We start from the raw sequence: 24,995 nt of genomic DNA on the forward strand, positions 1-24,995 counted from the left end.
GGGAGGGCTTTAGTTTCCTGGATCACTGGGTCTGTTTCTGGCAAAGGTGGGACCTGTACAAGCTGGATGGATTGCACCTGAACCGGAATGGGACAAACATCCTTGTTGGGAGGTTTGCTAGTGCTGTGGGGGGGGGGGGGGGAGGGGGTTTAAACTAATTTGGCAGGGGGATGGGATACAGAGTGGAGGTACAGTATGGGGTGATATAGAACAGAAACTGCGTCTGTCTGGAAGGCAGAGCAAATATAGACCTGGTAAGGCTCAAGTGAAAAATGCAAGGCTGGATTGCATCTATTTCAGTGCAAGGAGTCTTACTAGTAAGGCAGATGAATTGAGGGTGTTGATTAGCACATGGGATTATGATATCATTGCTGTCACAGAGACATGGTTGAGGGAGGGACAGGACTGGCAGCTCAATATTCCAGGGTATAGAATCTTCAGGTGTGACAGTGGAGGGGATAAAAGAGGAGGTGGCATTGCACTGTTGATCAAGGAGTCAATTACTGCAGTAAGGAGGGATGATATCTTAGAAGGTTCCTCAAATGAGGTCATTTGGGTAGAACTTAAAAACAAAAAGGGGGCAATCACTTGGCTGGGTGTGTACTATAGGCCCCCAAACAGTCAGGAAGAGATAGAGGAGCAGATATGTAGGCAAATCTCAGGTGTAAAAATAATAGGGTAATATGGGCGGTACAGTGGCACAATGGTTAGCACCGCAGCCTCACAGCTCTAGTGACCCGGGTTCAGTTCTGGGTACTGCCTGTGTGGAGTTTGCAAGTTCTCCCTGTGATCGCGTGGGTTCCCGCTGGGTGCTCCGGTTTCCTCCCACCGCCAAAGACTTGTAGGTTGATAGGTAAATTGGCTATTGTAAATTGCCCCTAGTGTAGGTAGGTGGTAGGAGAGTGTAAGGGAATATGGGACTAATATAGGATTAGTATAAATGGGTGGTTGATGGTCGGCACAGACTCGCTGTATCTCTCTATGACTAATAATAGTAGGAGATTTCAACTTCCCCAATATTAACTGGGATAGTCTTAGTGCAAAAGGCTTAAAGGGGGTGGAATTCTTAAAATGCATACAGGAGAGCTTTTTGAGCCAGTACGTAGAAAGTCCTACAAGAGAAGGGGCAGTATTGGACCTAATCCTAGGGAATGAAGCCGGACAAGTGTCAGTGGGGGAGCATTTTGGGGATAGTGACCATACCTCTGTAATATTTAAGGTAGTTATGGAAAAGGACAAAGATGGACCAGAAATAAAGGTACTGAATTGGGGTAAGGCCGATTTCAATATGATAAAACAGGATCTGGCCAAAGTGGACTGGGAGCAGCTACTTGTAGGAAAGTCTACATCACATCAGTGGGAGTCATTCAAAGAGGAAACAGTGACAGTTCAGAGCCAACATGTACCCGTTAAGGTGAAGGGTCGGACCAACAGGTCCAGGGAACCCTGGATGTCAAGAGATATAGAGGATTGGATCAGGAAAAAAAAGAGACTCATGGCAGATCCCAAGCGCTGAAAACAGCGGAGGCACTAGAGGAGTATAGAAAGTGTAGGGGAGCACTTAAAAAAGTAATTAGGAGACCAAAGAGGGGACATGAAAAAACATTGGCGGGCAAGATAAAGGAAAATCGTAAGGCGTTTTATATGTATATTAAGGGTAAAGGATAACCAGGGAAAGAGTAGAGCCCATTAGGGACCAACGTGGCAATCTTTGTGTGGAGCTGGAGGACATAGGTGAGGTTTAGTTTAGTTTAGAGATACAACACTGAAACAGGCCCTTCGGCCCACCAAGTCTGTGCCGACCATCAACCACCCATTTATACTAATCCTACACTAATTCCATATTCCGACCACATCCCCACCTGTCCCTATATTTCCCTACCACCTACCTATACTAGGGGCAATTTATAATGGCCAATTTACCTATCAACCTGCAAGTCTTTGGCATGTGGGAGGAAACTGGAGCACCCGGAGGAAACCCACGCAGACACAGGGATGAAAGAAATAGGAGCAGGAGTAAACCATTTGGCCCAACAAGCCTGATCCACTATTAAGCACGATCATGGCTGATATTAGGCGTCAAATCCACTTTCCTGCCCGCTCGCAATATCCCTTGATTCTGAGAGACCAAAAATCTCCCTATACTTTAAATATATTGTCATGCAGGCCCCCACCTACCAAGAACGAGGCATATTAATTTTGTCATATGTACATTAAATTTCAAATTGTTGCTCGGAAGAAGAGAAGGCCTGTTCCAAGGGATTGCCAGGCCCCTGACTAGAAAGACATTTTTGCATATTATCAGACAGTGTTTATGGACAAAGGACCATTCCCTGACACACACAATACACAGAGAACAGACATGGTCAAACCAGTTAGCCACATGACTAACCTGCTTCGCAGTCTGGGTTTTATTTCTGAATTGTACAGTTTGAACTGAAAGCCTCGAGAAAGCTGTTTGCTCCTGGATTGAAAAGACCTCTCCTAGCTGGCTCGCCACAGCCTCTCCTGCCTGCTCCCATCGATTTCTCACAAAACGCCAAAACCAATTGAATACACATGAACCCCAAGAGAGAAAAGTCTCCCCAGTGAACAAGGTTTAAGAAGAATACTGGGCCCCAACGAAAAGCAAGATCTACCTACAAAAGGATTCGACAATGAGCTCGAAGAACCGTAACAACAACTCTTCCGATATTGCCTCAAATCTTTCCACTTTTATTTTTCTTCTACTCTTTCTGTCCCTATCTGCATGTGTGTATCACATATGCATGCTAGTGTGGGTGTGTTGTGCATCCATAGGCATTAACCAAATTAGAGATTAAGTTTAATAAAATTTCACTTTTCTTCTTTAAACCTGAGTAAACCTGTTGTGCTGGTTTCTTTGTCTTATAATTGGAAAGTGGTGAACAAGGATTCACCAAGGGGAAGCTAAAAACACAGTGTGTTTAAAATTAAACCCTGTTACAGTAAGACCAGGTGAAGGGTGAAAAGGAACCCTCGACCTTTTTCGCACCTGGTCATAACAATATTCAATGATGGAACACCCACAACCCTCTGGGGTAGAGAATTCCAAAGATTCACAACCCTTTGAGTGAAGTCATTTCTCCTCATCTCAGTTCTAAATGATCGGCCCCTTATCCTGAGACTATGTCCCTATGTTTTAAATTCCCGACAAGTGGGAACAATCTCTCAGTGTCTACCCTATCCAGCCCCTTCAGAATTTTGTATGTTTCAATGAAATCGCCTCGCATTCTTCTAACCCCTAGAGAATATAGGCCCAATTTACCTAGCCTCTCATCATAGGACAACCCCCTCATCCCAGGGACTAATTTAGTGAACTTTCGCTCTACTGCCTCCAATGCAAGTATATTTTTTCTTATATTGTGGAGACCAAACCTTCACACAGTACTCCAGATGTGGTCTCACCAAAACCCTGTACAACTGTAGCAAGTCTTTATTCCTTTACTTCAATCCCCTTGCAATAAAGGCCAACATGCCATTTGCCTTCCTACTTGCTTGCTGTACCTGCATGCTAACTTTCTGTGTTCCTTGTACAAACACACCCAAGACCCTTTGAACATCAACACTTACAAGTTGCACACCTTTTAAAAAGCATTCTGCTTTCTGTTCTTATGGCCAAAGTGAATAACTTCACACTTCCCTCCATTGTACTCCATCTGCCATCTTGTTGCCCACTCACTTAACCTGTCTATATCTCTTTGCAGCCTCTCTGTGTCCTCTCCACAGCTTACCTTTCTAACTACCTTTGTATCATCAGCAAACTTAGATACATTATTATCTGTCTCTTCATCTAAATCATTCATATGTATATTCATATATGCAAATAACTGAGGCCACAGCACTGATCCTTGCAGCACTCCACTATTCACTGCCTGCCAACTTAAAAATACCCCATTTATGCCCACTCTTTGCTTCCTGTCCATTAACCAATCCTCTATCCTTGCTAATATATTACCCCCAACACCATGAGCCCTTATCTTGCCTATTAACCTTTTGTGTGGCATCTTATCAAATACCTTTTAGAAATCCAGGTATATTACATCTACTAGCTCCCCTTTATCTACGCTATTAGTTACATCCTCAAAAAGCTCTAATAAATTTGTCAAACAGGATTTCCCTTGTTGACTTGTTCTAATCATACTGTGCTTTTCTAAGTGTATTGTGAAGACTCCCTTAATAATAGATTCCAGCATTTTCCCAATGACTGATGTTAGGCTAATTGGCTTGTAGTTCAAGGTTTTCTCACTCCCTCCTTTCTTGAAAAGCGGTGTAACATTTGACAAATTCCAATCAGATGGGACCGTTCCCAAATCAGAGGAATTTTGGAAAATCAAAGCTAGCGCATCCACTATCTCTGCAGCTGTCTCTTTTAGAACTCTCGGGTATAGGTCATCAGGTCCTGGAGATTTGTTGGACTTTAGTCCTTCAAGTTTCTCCAATACTTTTTCTCTGCTGATATGAATTTCCTTAATTTCCTCATTCATTTTAGCCTCAAGGTTACTGGTTATTTCTGGTATGAAACTTGTATCAAACAGACACAAAATATTTGTTCAATGCCTCTGCCATTTCTTCATTCCCCATGATAATTGGTCCTGTCTCTGGGTCTAAGGGACCAATGTTTACTTTAGCTACTCTTTCTTTTAATATATCTATAACAGCTCTTATAATCTATTTTTATATTACTGGCTAGTTTACTCTCATTTTATTGTTTCCTTTTTTGGTGGCCCTTTGCTGGTTTCTAAAACACTCCCAATCCCCAAACTTGCTTCTCTTTTTTGCAACAATGTAAGTCTCTTCTTTTAATCTAATACCATCCTTAACTTCCTGAGTGATCTATGGATGGGTCTTTCTGGCTGAGTTTTGTTTTTCAATGGAATGTATTTTTGTTGAACATTTTGAATTGTTTCTTTAAAGGTTTCCCACTGTTCATTTACTGTCATACCTTTTAGTCTATTTACTCAATTTACCTTAGCTAGCTCTCCCCTCATGCTGACATAATCGGCTTTGTTTAAGTTTAAGATTGCGATTGGAGTATGCCACTTTCAAACTTAGCATGGAATTCAGTGGTATTATGATCACTCTTTCCCAGTGGAACTTTTACTATGACATTAATAATTAACCCTGCTTCATTACACAATACTAGATTTAAGATAGCTTTATCCTTAGTCGGTTTCACAATGTATTGCTCCAAGAAACTATCCCGAAAACATTTTACGAACTCATCTTCTAGACCACTCTATTCAATTGCATTGTCCCAGTCTATATGAAGATTAAAGTCCTCCACAATTATTACATTGCCTTTGTTAGAAGCTCCAATAATTTCTTGTTTAATGCTCTGTTCAACAGTACAGCTACTGTTAGACTGCCTATGAACTATTCCCCACCAGTGTTTTCTGATTCTTGCTATTCCTCATTTCCACCCATACTGATTCTAGTTCAGATCTTCTGAGGCCAGATCCTTTCTTCCTAAAGTCCTTACGTCATCCTTTATTATCAAGGCTGCCCCTCCACCTTTGCCATTCTGTCTGTCTTTCCAAAATATTGTGTATCCTGATATATTTATTTCCCAACCTTGATCATCTTGTAACCATGTCTCTGTAATGGTGATCAGATCTAAACCATATACCTCTATTTGTGCCACTTGTTCATCTATCTTATTGCAGATGTTTCGCACATTCAGATAAAGAACTTTTAATTTCATTTTTAAAAAATTTCTATTCCCTGCAATAACCTTATTTGCTGATGTACAATTTTTGTTAAACTCTCTGTCCCTTCCTGCCCAATTCTGCTTGTCTTTACCCACAAGATTATATTGTTCCAATGACTCGAGCTTTCTCTTTGGATTTTTAAATCTCCCTTTACCCTCCCCCACTCTGTTAGTTCATGACCTCTAGCCTTATCTGCTGGTTAAATCTTAAGTTTGTACGCTCTGTCCCTTCCTGCCACCCTTGATTACCACTACCCTTATTGCGACCTTGCTCTCTTGCCTTCTCCTCTCTTTTTAAATTCTCACATATCTCTCACTTGATCCCTTGCCCCCACTATTTAATTTAAAGCCCTCTCTCCCACCTTAGTTAAACGACTTGCCAGAATGCTGGTCCCAACGGTACAGCTCCCACTTTCCCCTACTGGTATCAGTGTCCCATGAATCGAAACCCATTTCTCCTGCACCAATCTTTGAGCCACGCAGTTAACTCTCTAATCTTATTTCCTCTCTAATCTTATTTCCTCTATGCCAATTTGCTTGTGGCTCAGGTAATAATCTCTGGATTACTACCTTTGAGGTTCTGCTTTTTAATTTAGCTCCTACCTGTTTATACTCCCTATGCAGAACCTATTTCCTAATCCTATCTATGTCGTTGGTACCCATGTGGACCATGACCACTGGATCCTCCCCCTTCCCACTGTAAGTTCCTTTCCAGCCCTGAACAGATGTCCCAAACCCTGACACCAGGCAGGCAACACAGCCTTCTGGACTCTCACTCTTGGCTGCAGAGAACTTTATCTATCCCCCTGACTATACTATCTTCTACTACCACTACATTCCTATCTACTCCTCCCGCTTGAATAGCTTCCTGTACCACAATGCCATGGTCAGTTTGGTCATCTACCCTGCAGCCCTCATTCTCATCCATACAAGCTGAAAGAACCTCTAACCTGTTGGACAATTGCAAGGGCTGAGACTCCTCCACTTTTGTCTTCTTGATTCCCTTACCTACCATGCTCGCAGTCACATCCTCCTGCCCTGACCACTGACCAAATCAGAAGACCCTATCCTATTGGGTGTGAACTGTCTTGTGAAACAAGGTAACTTTGCCCATCCCTGATGCATCACAGTGTCCGTAGTTTGGCTTCCAGCTCATCCCCTCTGAGCCGAAGCTCCTCAAGCTATAGACACTTACTGCAGATGTGCTTGCTGTGGATTACATTTATGTCCCCCAGCTCCCACACACTGCAGCTGCAACACATCACCTGCCCTGCCATCCTTACTGTGTTTTAATTCACTAATTAATTATTTTCTTGATTAGTTTTTTAATTAAAGCCTCTCCTCACCAGCACTTACTGTAATAATTTAAACCTTGGTGATGCAATAAAACTTACTGCTTAAAAACAAAAACAAAACAGTAGTCTCCCCAACTTCTTACTTCCTTTCTGTTTGCGTGCCTTAATTAAGTATAAGGTAGCTACTTAAATTTCAATTTTAATTTTAAATTTTTCGAATTTCCACCTATTAGCACACGCACCCTAACAGCAGTGTGCTAACCTAGTTATTTACAGACACTCCCTAACAGCAGTTAGTCACCAACTAATCACCTTACAGCTTTCCTGTAACGTCACTGATTTTTTTCAAACTCAGTCTGCATGCGCCGACTCCTGAAGCTGTTAGGTGCTTCCTCGCAGGTTCGGCTCCTCTCTGCTCCCTGAAGGTAGACGCAGGCCCCGAGCCTCACTCTGTATTTATCCCCTCCCGCTATTAGATGCTCCCATGCGGTCCAGTTTCTCCCCGGTCCCTGAAGGTAGATGCAGACCCCAAACCACATACTGTATTTCTCCGCTCCTGCTGTTAGATGCTCCCACGCATGTCTGGTTCCTCCCCACACCCAAAGTAGGCGCAGGCCCCGAGCCTCACTCTGTATTTATCCCCTCCCGCTGTTAGGTACTTTCATGCAGGTTCAGTTCCTGTCCACTCCCTGAAGGTCTCCAAGTGTGTATGACAGAACAAAATAAAGCAAACCAGGGAATATCTGGAAAATTAGACACATAGTGGAATATTCTATAGAATATACAGCACTGAAACGGGTCCAACTGTCGATGCTGGTGTTTATGCTCCATGTGAGCCTCCTCCAACCCTACTTCTTCATACCCCATCAGCATAGTATTTTACTCCTTTGTCCCTCACATGCTTATCTAGCTTCCCCTTAATATATTAAAACTGAAGTACCTGTGAATGAAAGTGTTGTAGTCATGGCTACTGGTTCAGTCATCATTGAAGAACGACAGTCAGATTCAACCAAGTCTCCTTTCACAGTCACTGGGGCAGAGCTAAAATGACGTAGTCCCTCCTTTAATGGAGCAATCCAATTAAACTGAACTGAAGAGAGGCAGCCAACGAAACCCTGTACATTAGCGTTCACAATCTCCTGGTCGAGATTGCCAGTGTCTGCAAATGAGAAACAGCACAAGAAATGTTCATTGAGTATATTCGGCAGAAGTCGCACAATCAGGAGTCAATGAAACAGTGTTTGGCTGAACCAACGATTTGGCTTTCACCTTTATCTTTAAACCCAAACCAAAGAACGAGCTAGCCTTTGCGCTTAGGTAAAATATCTTAATACGAATGGAATGATCCCAAAACAAAGGATCAGATTAGATCTCATTATCCACACACCGATAGTAGCAAAACTGAACTAACAGTGAATTTCCATATGCCCTGCTCACACTCCATTATCGAAAACTGCCACTGGATGCTTAGTCTTCCCTGCTACTGTCAACAGGAACTAGATCAGTTAAACGTTCGGCTTGAGCCGAAAAAAAAGAATTGTCCTTGGACTATGAATCATTCTGTCGTTGAAAGGACGTATGGACAATTTCTATACCTCTGGAGCTGCTGCTGGTAAAATAATCACTGTTATTATGAAAAATGTCACCTTTTTAAAATTAAACTTCATTGAATTTAATCTATCGCACACTGCAAAATGTCATACAAGGGTCAATGAGATTAAAGGTGGCAATCTTGACTAAAAGCACATGTTCAGCACAGATTAGTGATGGAGTCAGGGTGAGTTTATGTTGGTCAGGACACATGCATTCCACTTTCTGTTTTGACTCTGATTTTTGGAGTTCAGTGTGTGCAACACAGAAACTGCATGTTGGTATTGCAGCAATTTTGATGCATCGAATTGAGCACCAAAGGGAGCAGGGTTTGCCAGGTTGCACTTGGCAGCAGTGTTTGAGAATTTGCCTTGAGACAGTGTGGGTAGGGTTGGCAGCCCTCCACTCGGATTGCCCGGGAGTCTCCTGGAATGAAACATGATCTCCCAAACTGAGGCATAGGTCCTTCAGACTGAAGCGCGGATCTCCTGGAATGGGGAACAGAGCTCCCAAAATAGGGGGAAAGGGGGCAGAGCTCCCGGAATGGAGATTGGGGCTGGATCTCCTGGATAGGGACCATGGATCTTCCAGACAGAGGGCACGGATCCCCCGGGCCGTGCTGCTGAATCTTGATAAACCTTGAAGCAGAAAGTCAGCAAAGAACACAACGGTTTGAGACCTGAAAGCCATTTGTCCTATCAAGTCTGCTCCATCCATGATCACTGACTCACTCCAGCACCACCTGTTGATTCTAACTTGGTTATTTCCCCAATATCCCCAAATAAAAAAAATAAGCTCTGCTGTCAGTATGTTTGTTACCTTCAGTCTCTCATCTCAGCAGCTCATACTTCAGCTCAATAATATCTATTTTGCTTCATAAGGGCATAAGGAATAGGAACAGGAATATGGTCCCTCGAGCACACTTTGTCATTCAATAAGATCATGGTTGAACTTCTACATGGAATCCACTTCGCTGCTTTTTCGCATACCCCTTCATTGAGGTTTGCCATGACCCACTGCTACAGGCCCTGAGAGACCTGCCAGGGTCAGGTATGGTTTCCTTGCTCAAATCTTCACCTAATTCCAATGGTAGTGCCAACTCATGTTCCGCTGCCCTACCGAATCAGACGCCTGTCCTTTTTAAAATGGATATATATATTGAAGTCTATGTGCAATGGCACCAGTCTATTTAATAAGGTAACAGCTCTTAAATGTGAAGCTGTTACCTCTTAATTTATGTTTTGCTCAAGCTCCCGTCACTTTTAATCATGTCCTTTACTTCTGTTTACCTCAGTCAGTGCAATTAACATCATAGGATTATAAGGACAGGAAGAGGCCATTTAGCCCCTCGAGCTTGTTCCACCATTCAATGACACCATGGCTGATCTGTTACCTTACTCCGTACACCCACCTTTGCCCTGTATCCCTTAATACCTTTGGTTAACAAAATCTATCAGCTCAGTTTTAAATTTAACAATTAATCTAGCATCATTTGCCACTTGCAAAAGAGGGTTCCAAACTTCTACCACCCTTTGTGTGTGGAAGTATTTCCTAACTTCACTCTTGAAAGGCATGGCTCTAGTTTTTAGACTATGCTCCCTAGTCCCAGACTCCTCAACTAGCAGAAATAGTTGCTGTCTATCTACCCTATCTGTTCCCCTTAATATCTTGAACACTTCAATCAAACCATCCCATTACCTTCTAAATTCCAGGGAATACACCCTAGTTTATGTAATCTCTCCTTGTAATTTAACTCTTTCAATCTGGGCATCATTCTGGTAAATTTATGTTGTACTCCCTCCAATATATCCTTCCAGAGGTGTGGTGACCAGAACTGCTCTCAGTACTCCAGGTGTGGTCTAACCAGAGCTTTGTACAGCTGAAGCATGACTTCAGCCTGCTTGTATTCCAGTCCTCCAGATATAAAGGTCAGCATTCCATTTGCCTTTTTGACTATTTTCTGTGCCTGTTCATGATATTTTAATGATCTTTGTACCTGGACCCTCAAGTCTCTTTGGACCTCCACTATTTCTAGCTTTTTACCACTTAGAAAGTACCCTGTTTTATCTTTTTTAGGTCCAAAGTGGATGACTTTACATTTGCCAACACTGAAATTCAAATTACTTTAAATAACACCTTCTACTTCTCTTTACTCCATTCAGCCCAATTAACTTGTTTCATCTACCCATTAACTCCCTTGATTATGCTGTCACGCTTACAAGAAGTGCAATGATAAAAAAAACAGACTCAAACTGAAGAGCTGACTTTTTTTTTAAATGGACAATGCTGCAAAAGATAGCCACATATGCATTCGAACATTGTTGCACTGTCTGTTTAGAACAAAGGACAACTAACCAGGTTGAAAGGTGTCAATTAATCCCATCCTGAAACATTCCTGAACTTAATGGGTTCTACTGAAACAAAGAAGGTATGAAGTGGAAATATCATAACTGGATTATTCTCATCCTAGACCATTGTGTGATCCCATGGGGAAGAGACCAAAGCGTCTCCTACCAGAATTTTATGTGATAATCTGTTTACCTTAAAAAGGCAGCCCTTGAGGTAGAAAGAGAGAGAGAGACCCAGAAAGAAGCATCCACCAAAAAGCTTGTCCAACTAAGAGCTGGGAGAAAATCCAGCAAGTCAGAAGGGAGGGCGCCCTGCTGTAAATTCTACATTATCGACTTATGCAGCAGTGAATCGGAAGTGATCGTCTATCTTCAAACTGAACTTTCAACCAAGAAAGAAATCTGCAAACATCTCAGACCTGAAACCAATGAGAGCTTGACTTCTGAGAGAATTCAACAGGTTTACCGTGAACCCTGAACACTACCTCACTGAAAACCATTTACCACTTTTCTTCTCTATTTATCGCTTCTTGTGTCTATGTGTGTGAGTGAATGTGTGAGTGGATGCGGTTGTAACAATTTCGGAATAAGGCATATTTCTCAACAAATAATTAATCTTCTGCTAAAAACCTACAAGAAAACCTGTCACTGTCTGTTTATTTGACAAATAAAATCCTAACACAAAAACACTTGCTCCCTCACCACCTGGCCAGAACAATATAACACAATATAGCCCATGGTCCCATCATCCTTTCTCCAAAATTGCACAGAATTTTATGCCGGTGTTTATACTCTACACAAGCCTCCTTCAACCTTGCTTCAACTCACCTTATAAACATTATCTAAATAACAATATCTATTCCTTTCTCCCTCCTGTACTAAGTGTCAGCCATGACTCAGTGGGTAACACTCTCACTTTTGAGTCAGAGGGTTCTGGGTCTTCAGAGATTTGAGTAGAAAATTTATGCTGACACACTCTATCCAGTGCAATACTGAGGGAGTATTGCACTGTTGGAGGAGCCATCCTTTGGATGTAACAACCAACTGAGGCCTTGTCTGCCCTCTGAGGTGGGCATAAAATGTGCCATGGCACTATTTCATAGAAGATTAGAGGAAATCTCCTGCGTGTACTGACCACTATTTATCTCTCAAGCAACGTCACTGGAACAGATAATTTGGTCATTATCACATTGCCATCTGTGGGAGCTTGCTGCGTGCAAAATGGCTGCAGCATTTCCTACATTACAACGGTGACTATGCTTCAAAAGTACTTCATTGGCTGGAAAGCGCTTTGGGATGTTCTGAGGTTGGTAAAGGCAGATATAAATTTAAGTCTTTCTTTCTTACTTATCTTGCTTCCCCTTAAAGGACAGGTCGAACTCCAGTTTTCTCTCCTCTTTGCCCGAATCCCAAGACTAGCCTTGTTGCCTTCCTTTAGAGCTCTGACGATGCCTTCCTGCAACTATGGTGACCAAACCTGGATGCCAGACAGCAAGCAGTAGCAGAAAGGTGGTTTCACCCAATTTAATAGTTTAGATACTTTAGTTCCTATGGCTATACCTTTCAAATCTACCATTTACATTGCCTTACAGTGTGACAAGACCATCAACATCGTCAAATCGTTTGCCCAAATGTTTCTGTCTCTCCACTTTGTTTAATTACATTGTGTTACATGGGCTCAATTCCTTTTCATATAAATTACTTTTTACGTCATCCAGCTGGATGGGACTGCACTCACTTGTTTCCATTTTTATTTATCTAATCGTGGTCAAAGAATCACCTGCAATGGCTTCCCTTTCTGCTCCTGCACCATTAACTCCCGTGTCCCCCAAGGATCTTGACCCTTCCTATTTCTCAACTGCATGCTGCCCCTCAGCAACATCATCCGAGAATACGTCAGTTTCCACATGTACGCTGATAACACACAGCTTTACTTTACCATCACCTCTCTTGACCCCTCCACTGTCTCTAAAAGTGTCAGACTGCTTGTCCGACATCCAATACCGGATGAGCAGAAATTTACTTCAATTAAATATTAGGAAGACTGAAGCCAGTGTCTTTGGTCCATATTACAAATTTTGTTACCTAGCATAGACTCCATCCCTCTCCCTGCCAACTGTCTGAAGCTGAACCAGACTATTTGCACCCTTGGTGTCATATTTGACTTCAGATGACGTTCAAATCACATATAAGTGCCATCACTAAGACTGTCTAATTCCACCTCCATAACAGTGCCCAACTCCAAAACTGCCTCAGCTCACCAGCTACTGAAAACCTCATTACTGTCTTCATTACCTCTAGACTTGACGATTCCAACACACTCATAGTTGGCCTCCATGTTCTACCCTCTGTAACCTTGAGATCATCCAAAACTTTGCTGCCCATGTCCTAACTTGCACCAAATCCCGATTATTCATCACCCCTGTGTTCGCTGACCTCTTCTGGCTCCTGGTTAAGCAACAGCTTGATTTTAAAATTCTTATCCTTGTTTTTAAATCCCACCATGGCCTCACCCCTCCCTATCTCTTTAATCGCATCCAGTCCTAAAACCCCACTGAGATCTCTGCACTTGTCTAATTCTGACCTCTTGAGCATCCCCGCTTTTAATCGCTCCACCTTGGTAGCCAAGCCTTCAGCTGCCTTGGTCCTAAGTTCGAATTCCCTCCCTAAACCTCTCTGCCTCTCCATCTCTCTTTCCTCCTATAAGATGCTCCTTAAAAGCTCTTTGACCAAGCTTTTGGTCATTTTCCCTAATATATCCTTTGGTGGCTCAGTGTCAAATTATGTTTGATAACACTCCTGCGAAGTGTCTTCAGAAATTTATAATGTTAAAGGTGCTATAGAAATACAAGTTGTTGTTCTATTTTTCAATATTGTTCGAATCCTTTATTAAGGAAGTAATAACAGGACATTTAGAAAGTCAAAACACAATGCATCAGAGTCAGCATGGTTTTATGAAGGGTAAATCATGTTTGACTAATTTGCTAGAGTTTTTCGAAGCTGTAACAAGCAAAGTGGATAATGGGGATCCTGTAGATGTAGTATATCTGGACTTCCAGAAGGTATTTGATAAGGTACCGCACAAGAGGTTAATACACAAGGTAAGATCACATGGGGTTAGGGGCAATTTATTAGCTTGGATAGAGGATTGGCTAACCAACAGAAAACAGAGTCGGGATAAATGGGTCTTTTTCTGGCTGGCAGGATGCAACTAATGGGGTGCCACAGGGTTCGGTCCTCAGGCCTCAACTATTTACAATCTATATTAATGATTTGGATGCAGGGATAGAAGGTACTATAGCCAAATTTGCAGATGACACTAAAATAGGTGGGATAGTAAGTTGCAATAAAGAAATAAGAAATTTACAAATGGATATGGATAAGTTAGGTGAATGGGCCAAAATTTGGCAGATGGAGTTTAACGTGGATAAGTGTAAGGTTATCCACTTTGGTCGGGAGAATAGAAAGGCAAATTATTATCTAAATGGAGAGAAACTTCAGAGTGTTTCGGCGCAGAGGGATCTGGATGGCCTCGAGCATGAATCGCAGAAATCTAGTATGCAGGTGCAGCAGGTAATAAGGAAGGCAAATGGAATTTTGGCATTTATTGCTAAAGGAATAGAGTATAAAAGTAGAGAAATGTTGCTGCAACTGTACAAGGTATTAGTGAGCCCGCACCTGGAGTGTTGTGTACAGTTTAGGTCCCCTTACTTGAGAAAGGATGTAGTTGCATTGGAGGCAGTTCAGAGGAGGTTCACTAGATTGATCCCAGAGATGAGGGGCTTGTCTTATGAGGAGAGATTGAGCACTTTAGGCCTTTACTATCTGGAGTTTAGAAGAATGAGAGGAGATCTAATTGAGGTATATAAGATGATTAAGGGGATTGACTAAGTAGACGTAGAGAGGATGTTTCCTCTTGTGGGGCAATCTAGAATGAGAGGTCATAGTTTTAGGATAAGGGGTAGCAGATTTCAAACAGAGATGAGGAGAAATTACTTCTCTCAAAGGGTTGTGAGTCTGTGGAATTCACTACCCCAGAGTGCGGTGGATGCCGGGACATTGAGTAAACTTGAGGAGATAGACAGATTTTTAATTAGTAATGGGTTGAAGTGGTATGGAAAGTGGAGTTGAGGCCGAGATCAGATCAGCCATGATCGTATTGAATGGCGGAGCAGGCTCGAGGGACTGAATTGCCTACTCCTGCTCCTAGTTGTTATGTTCTTATAAATGTAAGTTGTTGTTGTTGCTGTATCTGTCCAGATCTGTGAAACAATTAAAATCATCATCACTCTGAACAATACAGTACACTGTATTATTCAGGATAAGATCAAAAATGAATCTTTGTTCTTCCAGAGGTATACCTGATGACAAATCACGTTAACAAATTATGCCAAGAGTGATTTAATTCTGGTAGAAATGTATGAAGACTTGTTACCATGTAACTAAGAGTTTGTAGGTTACTTTGAGAAAACATTAACCTGACAAAACACTTTGGTATTTTTATCATGTACCCGTACAGAATATTTGATTTTGTTTCCATTATTCTACTTCTGAGTGACATGGCAATCTGCAATTTCAACAACAAAAAGAACCGACTGAAGTGATAGATGGGAAAGCATAAGATGAGCAATCATGCTGTGCCTACTAAATGTTTCAGATCAGTCACTATGCTGCCCTGTTCACCTACTTGGTTTCAGCTCCGTATAATGAGAACGCAAGCAATATTGAACTGATGTAACCCAGTGAAAAAGCCATGACAAGGACTGGGTCAGAATGACTGTCCATCCTTAATTTAAAGACCAACTGCTGTTATGATCCTGTAGATTTTTGTTTCTTTTCTTGGAAATATGAGGTGTGTCTTTAAGCCAGAAAAGGATCAGTACTGCTTTAAGAACAAGCAAGGCTCAGGAATTACTAAGATGCATTTTGGTTGCTGTAGAATACCACCATATGGAGAGGGAATCAACCAGCTTCAAAGAATGCATCCTGGTCACCCAGCAACAGTCATTCAGAGACTGAGGAATGAGATATGCAATGTTGCAATTATCTTTTGAACTGGCTTTTTGGTTGAGACAGACTGTTCTAAGACAGACAGCTGGGCCAGCATGTACTGAAGGAAATAGAGCTCTCCCTCAGTCTATTTAAACCCTATTTATTATACTGTCAGAATTCTGACAAGTCAAGCAAGATTAATTTCTTAAAAGAAAATAACCAATTACTTTACTGAACTGTAATTGCTGAATTCATTGCTGAAAAAGAAGAGCATCACTTCAACTGGAACTAGAAAACTGACTGTCCTACTGTTGAAGAACCCTTTTTTCCCCTTTGGACAGCTGAGAGAACGTCAAGCAACCTTGGACAGTTCCACATTGGAAGATTCCACTTCGGCAGGAGCGTAAATCTGCAAGGACGCTAATTATTTCTATTTTAAATGTTGTTTATATCTTAGTAGTGTTTAAGATTTTATTTTTTCTAGTTAAACTGTTAATGTGTTGATCTAAAGACACCTGGTTCAGTTAGCCTCATTTGGGGGTTAATAGATGGTCAATTTGACTGTGGTTTTCTTTAATTTGGAACGTTTAAAGTGATATGTTAGGTGATCTGTGGAGGGTTGGGACTGAATTGACAGTGCATTTATCCCACTGCAATCAGAAACATACATTTTGATTGGGGGGCTTTGTCTTGAGTGGCCGCACCTTCAGATCTCTGTCAGGGGAAACGAGGTGCAACACTGGTGGGGAGTGAGGGGGACAGGTGGTGGGGAAGGGGTCAAATTAGCAACATGGGTATAGGGGACGGTGGGAAGGGTTGTAGTTGAAAGTTTGTGCAGTTTGCAGGGTGGGGGGTGGGGAAAGGTTAGATGGTAAAGGTGTGTTTTTTTGGGGGGGGGGGGAAGGGCAAATAATTCAGTTAATTGCTATTGAGGGGTGGGAAGGGGAAAAAGAGATGTATTTATTTATTTTAATTCAACTTACTTTTAAATATTTAAATTAGCCGGTAGGGCTGTCAGCCCTTTAAAAATGGCATCAGCGCCTGCGCACAAGTAGCTGACGCCATTGCCGGGGATGGACATCCCGCCCCCTCCACGTGATAGGGGCGCGGCCTGCTCCGGTTATTTAAATGAGCTGCCGCACGGAAGATTGCAGTGGCTCTAATGGCGTGCGGCTCGCCCGGGCGGGCCGCCGTTTTCTCATCTTGCTGTGGAGATCGGCAGCAAGATTATAAAATCCAGGACACAGTGTATGACGAATCTGAATTGCAATATCCCTTTGTCCCAGGCACAAGGCTATAGGAAATCCATTTTCAATTGGCACACTTAAGAAAAAATTCTCCCAAGCCATTTTGTGTTTCTACTAGAGCTATTGATTTTATTTATTTATTCATACTTGGGTTATGAGCATCCCTAGCAAAGCCAGTATTCATTGCCCATGCCTTAATATAATGAAGCATCGCTTCTTGGAACGTTTGATGCCAGTTACATTGCCATTGTTACTTCATTTAAGCCTGAAACATTATTCTAAAATATTAGTGGAGGACCATTTAACACATTTCTGTGCCCAGTACTTTAATGGAGGTGTTAATCGTTTAAGATATAAAAAAATAGATGAATGTGTTACAAATGTATTACAGGTTTTTAATTAATATTGCAAACAGTGATTCTAGGCTATAACATCCCCCCAATATCAGTCTGATTCTGTTGACGAAGAATATGGTGGGTTTGGCCCACACTCCAAGCCTTGAGCGCACAAACTAGGTTGACAATTCATTGTGTCCTCTCTGACTCTTCTGATGGATGTTAAAGAACCCATGGCAATATTTGGATGAGCAGGGAGTTCTCCGGTGTTGTGGCCAACATTTTCACTCAATCACAGAAAGCAGTTGTACAACAACGGTTGCACTTAAAAGTAACTCTTTGTCTGTGAACCGTCTTGAGAAGTTGCTGAAAGATGATAAGTTGCCATGGAAATGCAAGTTTTTCTTTTAAAAAAGAAATACTTGACTTCATTCAACATTTAAGACTTGAAAACTCAGGGCTGCTTTGCTCTGAAAGCTCAGAGCAAATTGAGGGATGATTTGATAGAGGTGTTTGAAATTGTGATGGGATGGGACACAGTGGATAGAAACTGACCATTTTTAATGATGCAAAGTAAAAAAAAAAGTGCAGCTTAGTTGTTTTAAAAAAGATAATGCGGACCTGAAAAAAAACTGCAAATATATTTTTAGATTCTTATCAAACTAAGGCATAACTGAGTTGCTTTCATTTTGCTTATCCTACTCTTCTGAGCTAAGCTAAGGTGGAAGTCAGCCATAGAGCTGGATTTCTTATATATGTCCTGAACAAGTTCATTCCAATCCAATTTTAGCTGACCACCTGCTCTCTGTACTAACTTATAATCCCATGTTCCACATTGCTGAAGATAAACCCAACAAAATGAAGTAACTTGGAGCTCTTAATGAAATAGAATCACTGGGGAATAGATGGAGCTGGCTATAACTTACTTCGCTCTGACCCCTGAACCCTGCAGAAAGCAGCTATCTCCCTTTTCATGGCAGTATCTTCACATAAGGCTGAAGGCAAAGTGCAATTATTGAGCCTGTTATCTTTGTCATGTCCTCCTCAACTCCTCATTTCAAGAACAGAATTAATTGTGAATGTTCAGAAAGGCAAATATTAAAAACTCACCCCAGCACATATATTTTGTTTGTCACATTGTAGGAACCATTGTAATGGTGCTTACCTACTATCTTGCCCAGGACAAGAGATTTGAGGCCATTAAATGCTGTATCTGAAACAGATGACAGTTTGTAGTTCATGGTATGGAAATGGTCAACCTGTAAAACATTAAGTAGAAAACATTAATTACTACACTATACTGTTGTTCTTTATTAGGGACATAAACAAAGACACCTAACAGTTGAATGGTTTCTTTTATGTGAGAATGCTTGTCAAAGATTCTGAAATAACTGCCTTTAGTTTATAAGAAGTTTTTGATATATTTAGAAGCTTTGTGTTTTTTGTTGTTGGATTAAGTGCACTACGGTATGGCAGATATTGGCTTGATACTGGCACCTTGTTGGAGCATTGTTAAATTAGTAGACTGCAGTTACACTGCCTGCTCCACATCATTGCCTGGTTAGGTAAAGTTGAATTGTCCAATGGACCACATGGAGATTTTATAAAGTTAGATTTACAATGGTTGCAGTCACATTGTAGCTGGTGCACAATCAACATGATTTGAGACTATCCCCTGCTGGGGCTGGGACTCATGCCGCCTGCCTAAAAACAACTTGGGCAACTTCACGATCTAGCTTGGATGTAAAATTCAAGCTACTACACTCCAACACAAAGCATACAGGATAACTGGACTATCAAAGCAGAACAGTCAGAGGCTTGCCTGGAATAAACAGCCCATGAGAAACACCACAAATTATACTAATAAATTGCTAAAGCACCTGCACATTTTTTTTTCTTTTCTTTTGCAATCTTAAGGACCAAATAGAGAGATGCACAGTTGTATTGCCTACACCTTAGTACAGGTAGATCAAAGGTAAATCTGCATCATTACTTCAAACTAAACTGTGACAGCAGGACAAGGATGTGCAGAGTCAAATTATTAAAGATTAATGTCAAGAAGGTCTTCATGCGCAATAATGGACTTGTGGTAGGATAGTGAAAACAAAATCCCTAGAGTCATTTAAAAACATTTAGGCATGTTTGGGAACAGGAGTAGGACTTTAAGGCTCTTGAAGCTGTTCAGCCAGTGAATTAGATTATGGCTGATCAGCAACTTAACTCCATCTTCCTGCCTTGGTTCCAAAATTCTTAATATCCTTGCTCATCAACATTCTATCAAAATCAGTTTTGAAATTTTCAATTGAGCCCCAGCCTCAACAGCTTTCTGGGGGAGTGAGTTCCAGAATTCCACTGTCCTTTATGTGAAGCCGTGCTTCCTGACATCACCCCTGAATGGCTACGCCCCTTGTTCTCGACTCCCCGACAGGATATAGTGATGGAGGAACTGTCGGATCTTTGTGGATGAATGTGGACCAATTGGCCTACCTCATCCAGATCTATTTTGTGACCTTGTGACTGTAAATACAGGCTGTATAAAGCCAGAACTCATTGCATTCAATGATCTACTGATGCACTGTTAAAGTTTGATACAGTATTCATTAACAAATTGATGAAGGAGTCTTTTTTTTAAGAAAATGATAAATGCTCATTTTCTTTGCTGCATTTGATAATATTCACACTGGCAAATGACCAAAGTAAAAATGTGCACCAAAAATTGCTTTAGGAATTAATTGAACACAGCTAGTACATTAATTTGCAGCTAATTACTCATCCTTTTTTATCACTTCCCCCATTTAAGTTAACATTCAGAGAACTGTTTAGATTAATTCATAATCAGTAGTAATTGATTTTCTTGTATCAGAGACAAGTTGGGGTATTTTCTATTAATAATTCATAATGGATATTCAGCTGTTTTCCATCATCAATGCAATTGATGACAGCTTGGACTGTGTAGAATACAAAATACTTAGAATCTCAGAATACTTAACTGTAAAAGTGATTCCAGTGTCTGAGCAAGTAAACTATTTTTTTCCTTCCCCAGCAAAGGATGACAGACAAGACAGGACCAGGGTTTGATGAATTATTGAGTGATCTTTATCCCCAGTGAATGCCAACCTTCCTGCCCAACAGCGGGTACCAGGCCAGTTTGCAATCAGAACATTGCGTTCCATATCCTGGAGGACTGCTTTCAACAGTCGGACACACTGAACCAGTATAACTACACCGAATTAATGCAGGACCTGATCGAATTCATCATCCCTTTCAATTCTGAAGGCTGGGCTCAATTTTGGAAGTGATTTCTTTATAGCTGTGCAATAATAGTTCGATTTAGAATTTGTTCAATATTTAGAGAATTTCCGGCTCACTTCCGTCATCATTTTATTTTTACCGCCTCTGATTGCATCTTATTTATGCTCTGCTTTCAAGCGAGGTATCTGGATATCTATAAAATGTAAAACAAAAGCTTGATTTTCAACCTACAAGCCCAAGTCCATTGCTTCCATTTTCTTTAAGGTTTTCCCATATAGGTCCCTTAACTACTGAATGTATTGAGGTTTTCAACTAACTTTCATCCTTCACAGAATCACAGAATAATACAGTGTAGAAGAGGCCCTTCGGCCCATCGAGTCTGCACCAATGCATTAAAACACCTGACCTGTCTACCTAATCCCATTTGCTAGCACGTGGCCCACAGCCTTGAATGTTATGACGTGCCAAGTGCTCATCCAGGTACTTTTTAAAGGATGTGAGACAACCCGCCTCTACCACCCTCCCAGGCAGGGCATTCCAGACCATCACCACCCTCTGGGTAAAAAAGTTCTTTCTCAAATCCCCGTTAAACCTCCCGCCCCTCACCTTAAACTTGTGACCCCTCGTAACTGACCCTTCAACTAAGGGAAACAGCTGCTCCCTATCCACCCTGTCCATGCCCCTCATAATCTTGTACACCTTGATCAGGTCACCCCTCAGTCTTCTCTCCTCCAGTGAAAACAACCCAAGCCTATACAACCTCTCTTCATAGCTTAAATGTTCCATCCCAGGCACCATCCTGGTGAATCGCCTCTGCATCCCCTCCAATGCAATCATATCCTTCCTATAATGTGGCGACACAGTACTCCAGCTGTGGCCTTATCAAAGTTCTGTACAACTCCAACATGACCACCCTGCTTTTGTAATCTATGCCTCAATTGATAAAGGCAAGTGTCCATATGCCTTTTTCACCACCCTATTAACCTGCCCTTCTGCCTTCAGAGATCTATGGACAAACACGCCAAGGTCCCTTTGTTCCTCGGAACTTCCCAGTGTCAGGCCATTCATTGAATACTTCTGTGTCACATTACGCCTTCCAAAGTGTATCACCTCACACTTTTCAGCATTAAATTCCATCTGCCACTTTTCTGCCCATTTGACCATCCCACCTATATCTTCCTGTAACCCAAGACACTCCACCTCACCGTTAACCACTTGGCCAATCTTTGTGTCATCCGCGAACTTACTGATCCTATCCCCCACATAGTCATCTATGTCGTTTATATAAATGACAAACAATAGGGGACCCAGCACAGATCCCTGTGGTACGCCACTGGACACTGGCTTCCAGTCACTAAAACAGCCGTCTGTCATCACTCTCTGTCTCCTACAGATAAGCTAATTTTGAATCCACCTTATCCAGTTACCTTGTATCCCATCTGCATTTGCTTTCTTGATAAGTCTCCCGTGTGGGACCTTGTCAAAGGCTTTGCTGAAATCCATGTAAACTACATCAACTGCACTACCCTCATCTACACACCTGGTCACATGCTCAAAAAATTCAATCAAATTTGTTAGGCATGACCTCCCTCTGACAAAGCCATGCTGACTATTCCTAATCAAATTTTGCCTCTCCAAGTGTGACAGATTCTCTCCTTCAGAATTTTCTCCAATAGTTTCCCTACCACTGACGTGAGACTCACTGGTTTGTAGTTCCCTGGCTTATCTCTGCAACCTTTCTTAAATAGTGGGACCACATTAGCTGTTCTCCAGTCCTCTGGTACCTCCCCCATGGCCCGAGAGGAATTAAAAATTAGGGTCAGAGCCCCTGCAATCTCCACCCTCGCCTCCCACAGCATTCTGGGACACAAATCGTCTGAACCTGGAGATTTGTCCACTTTTAAGCCTTCCAAAACCTCCAATACCGTCACTCCCTATGACAATTTGCTCATGAACCTCACCTTCTCTCTCTCTGAGTTCCATATCTATGTCCTCTTTCTCTTGGGTGAAGACAGGTGACGTATTCGTTCAACACCCGACCAATATCCTCTGGCTCCACCCACAAATTTGCCCCTTGGTCCCTAATGGGTCCTACTCTTTCCCTGGTTATCCTCTTCCCATTGATATACTTATAGAATATCTTGGGATTTTCCCTACTTTTACTAGCCAGAGCTTTCTCATATCCCCTCATTGATCTCCTAATTGCTTTCTTAAGCTCCATCCTACACTTTCTGTACTCTACTAATGCTTCCATTGATTTGCTCTCCTTGTATTTGCTAAAAGCCTCTCTTTTCCTTCTCATCATACCCTGAATGTTTCTGGTTATCCATGGTTCTCTGGGCTTGTTGCTCCTACCTATTACCCTAGAGGGAACATGTTGGGCCTGTAGCCTCCCATTTCCTTTTTGAATGCCCCCCACTGCACTTCTGTTTCTTTCCCGACAAATAACTCTTTCCAGTCTACCTTGGCCAGATCCTACCTTATTTTACTAAAATTCGCTCTCCCACAATCCAAAACCTTTTTTTGCAACTTGTCTATTTCTTTCTCCATAACAAGCTTAAATTGTACCATGTTGTGGTCACTATCACCAAAATGCTCCCCCACCAACACATTAATCACCTGTCCGGCTTCATTCCCCAGAATTAGGTCCAGCATTGCACCCTCCCTTGTTGGATTCTCTACATTTTGAGCTAAAAAGTTCTCCTGTATACATTTTAAGAACTCCACTCCATCTAAGTCCTTAACACGATGACTATCCCAATTAATGCTGGGTAAGTTGAAATCACCTAATATAATTACCCTATTATTTTTACACACCTCTGCAAATTACGCACATATTTGCTGCTCAATTTCCCGCTGACTATCTGGGGGTCTATAATAAACACCTAGCAATGTGGCTGTCCCTTTTTTATTCCTAAACTCTACCCATAAAGCTTCATTTGAAGCCCCCTCCAAGAAATCATCTCTTCTTACTGCAGTAACTGACTCCTTAACTAATATTGCAATGCCCCCTCCATTTTACCCTCTCCTCTGTCTCACCTGAAGATTCTATATCCCGGGATATTGAGCTGCCAATCCTGCCCCTCCCTCAACCATGTCTCCGTGATGGCTACTATGTCACAATCCTTAGCAAAGAAGATCACCAGGATCTGTTGGATTTTTTGCCACTGGTGTTCTAGTCAATATTTATCCCTCAATCAACAACACTAAAACAGATTATCTGGTGATTATCATGTTGCCGTCTGTGGGAGCTTGCTGTGTACATATTACATCAGTGACGACACTTCCAAAAGTACTTCATTGCTGTAAAGTACTTTAGGACATCCTGAGGTTGTGAAAGGCTCTATATAAATGCAAGTTCTTTCTTTTTCTTGGTCATAAACTTCTGTCACCTACCCATCTCAAAAGCTATATGGGGACTTGGCTTTGCAGCGGTGTACTTGTACTCCAGATAACTTAATGATCCAGCTGCAGTAATGAAGTCCTTCCTCTGTTATGCTAATGTTAAGCACCTGCAGCTGCTCGACACACCAAAAGGTACAGTGTAGTTAAGTAGTGCAAACTCATTTTAGTGAATCAATGGTGTGATGCTGTAATTATGCACAACTTGCTCTCAAAACAATTCCTCTGGTGAATATTTCAATACGCTCGGGGTGTCACGTAGGCGCTGAGACCTGCTCTTCATCTGGTTTGCTCAGGCATTAGACAAACGAACATGCTTCTCTAACTTGTCTAACTGGCAGTGATCTCTCCAGGCTACAGAAATAAACAGCTATTTAATGGCTTCTGGGTAGGTTTGCACTGACATGGCTTCCCAATTACAGTGAGATTGTTTCTGTTGCAGGCAGAACTACCCACTTGTGCCAGGAGAAAACAGCAACAGTTAAACAACCCGGAGCATGTGGAGAAAACAAAGTGCCTCCATAATGAGTGCCAATATATAATGATGGTGCAGGTGCGAATTGCACACATTGTAATATTATACAAAACACTGTGCAATTAATCTTGAAACTGCCAAAAGGCTCAGAACACATTGGGTTCCAGATGGAACAATGCAGGTGATTATCGGACAATGGAATACACTCCATACATGCTCCTGGTAGCACCACACATTCATGTTGCAAAGCAAGCAGAGATGAAAACAAATAATAAAACAGTCAATGCTGCTCCAAAATGGGGACTTTTCTAATGTGAAAAGGTGGGAGGGG

At 41.8% G+C, this 24,995-nt stretch overlaps 1 protein-coding gene across 3 annotated transcripts in view; it reads right to left on the reverse strand.

The window, feature by feature from the left end:
* The window catches only part of LOC137371882 (contactin-associated protein-like 5), a 761,481-nt gene that overhangs the window by 60,608 nt on the left and 675,878 nt on the right, over positions 1-24,995 (reverse strand). For all 3 annotated transcript variants that reach the window (XM_068034863.1, XM_068034865.1, XM_068034866.1), the window contains 2 exons: positions 18,701-18,794; positions 7,964-8,182 (listed from right to left, as the gene is read on the reverse strand). In XM_068034863.1, coding sequence (XP_067890964.1) covers positions 7,964-8,182; positions 18,701-18,794 — 313 coding nt within the window. The remainder of the gene's footprint in view (positions 1-7,963; positions 8,183-18,700; positions 18,795-24,995) is intronic.

This window comes from Heterodontus francisci, chromosome 7 (assembly GCF_036365525.1).
Source record: "Heterodontus francisci isolate sHetFra1 chromosome 7, sHetFra1.hap1, whole genome shotgun sequence".
In the NCBI taxonomy this organism is placed as follows: Eukaryota; Metazoa; Chordata; class Chondrichthyes; order Heterodontiformes; family Heterodontidae; genus Heterodontus; species Heterodontus francisci.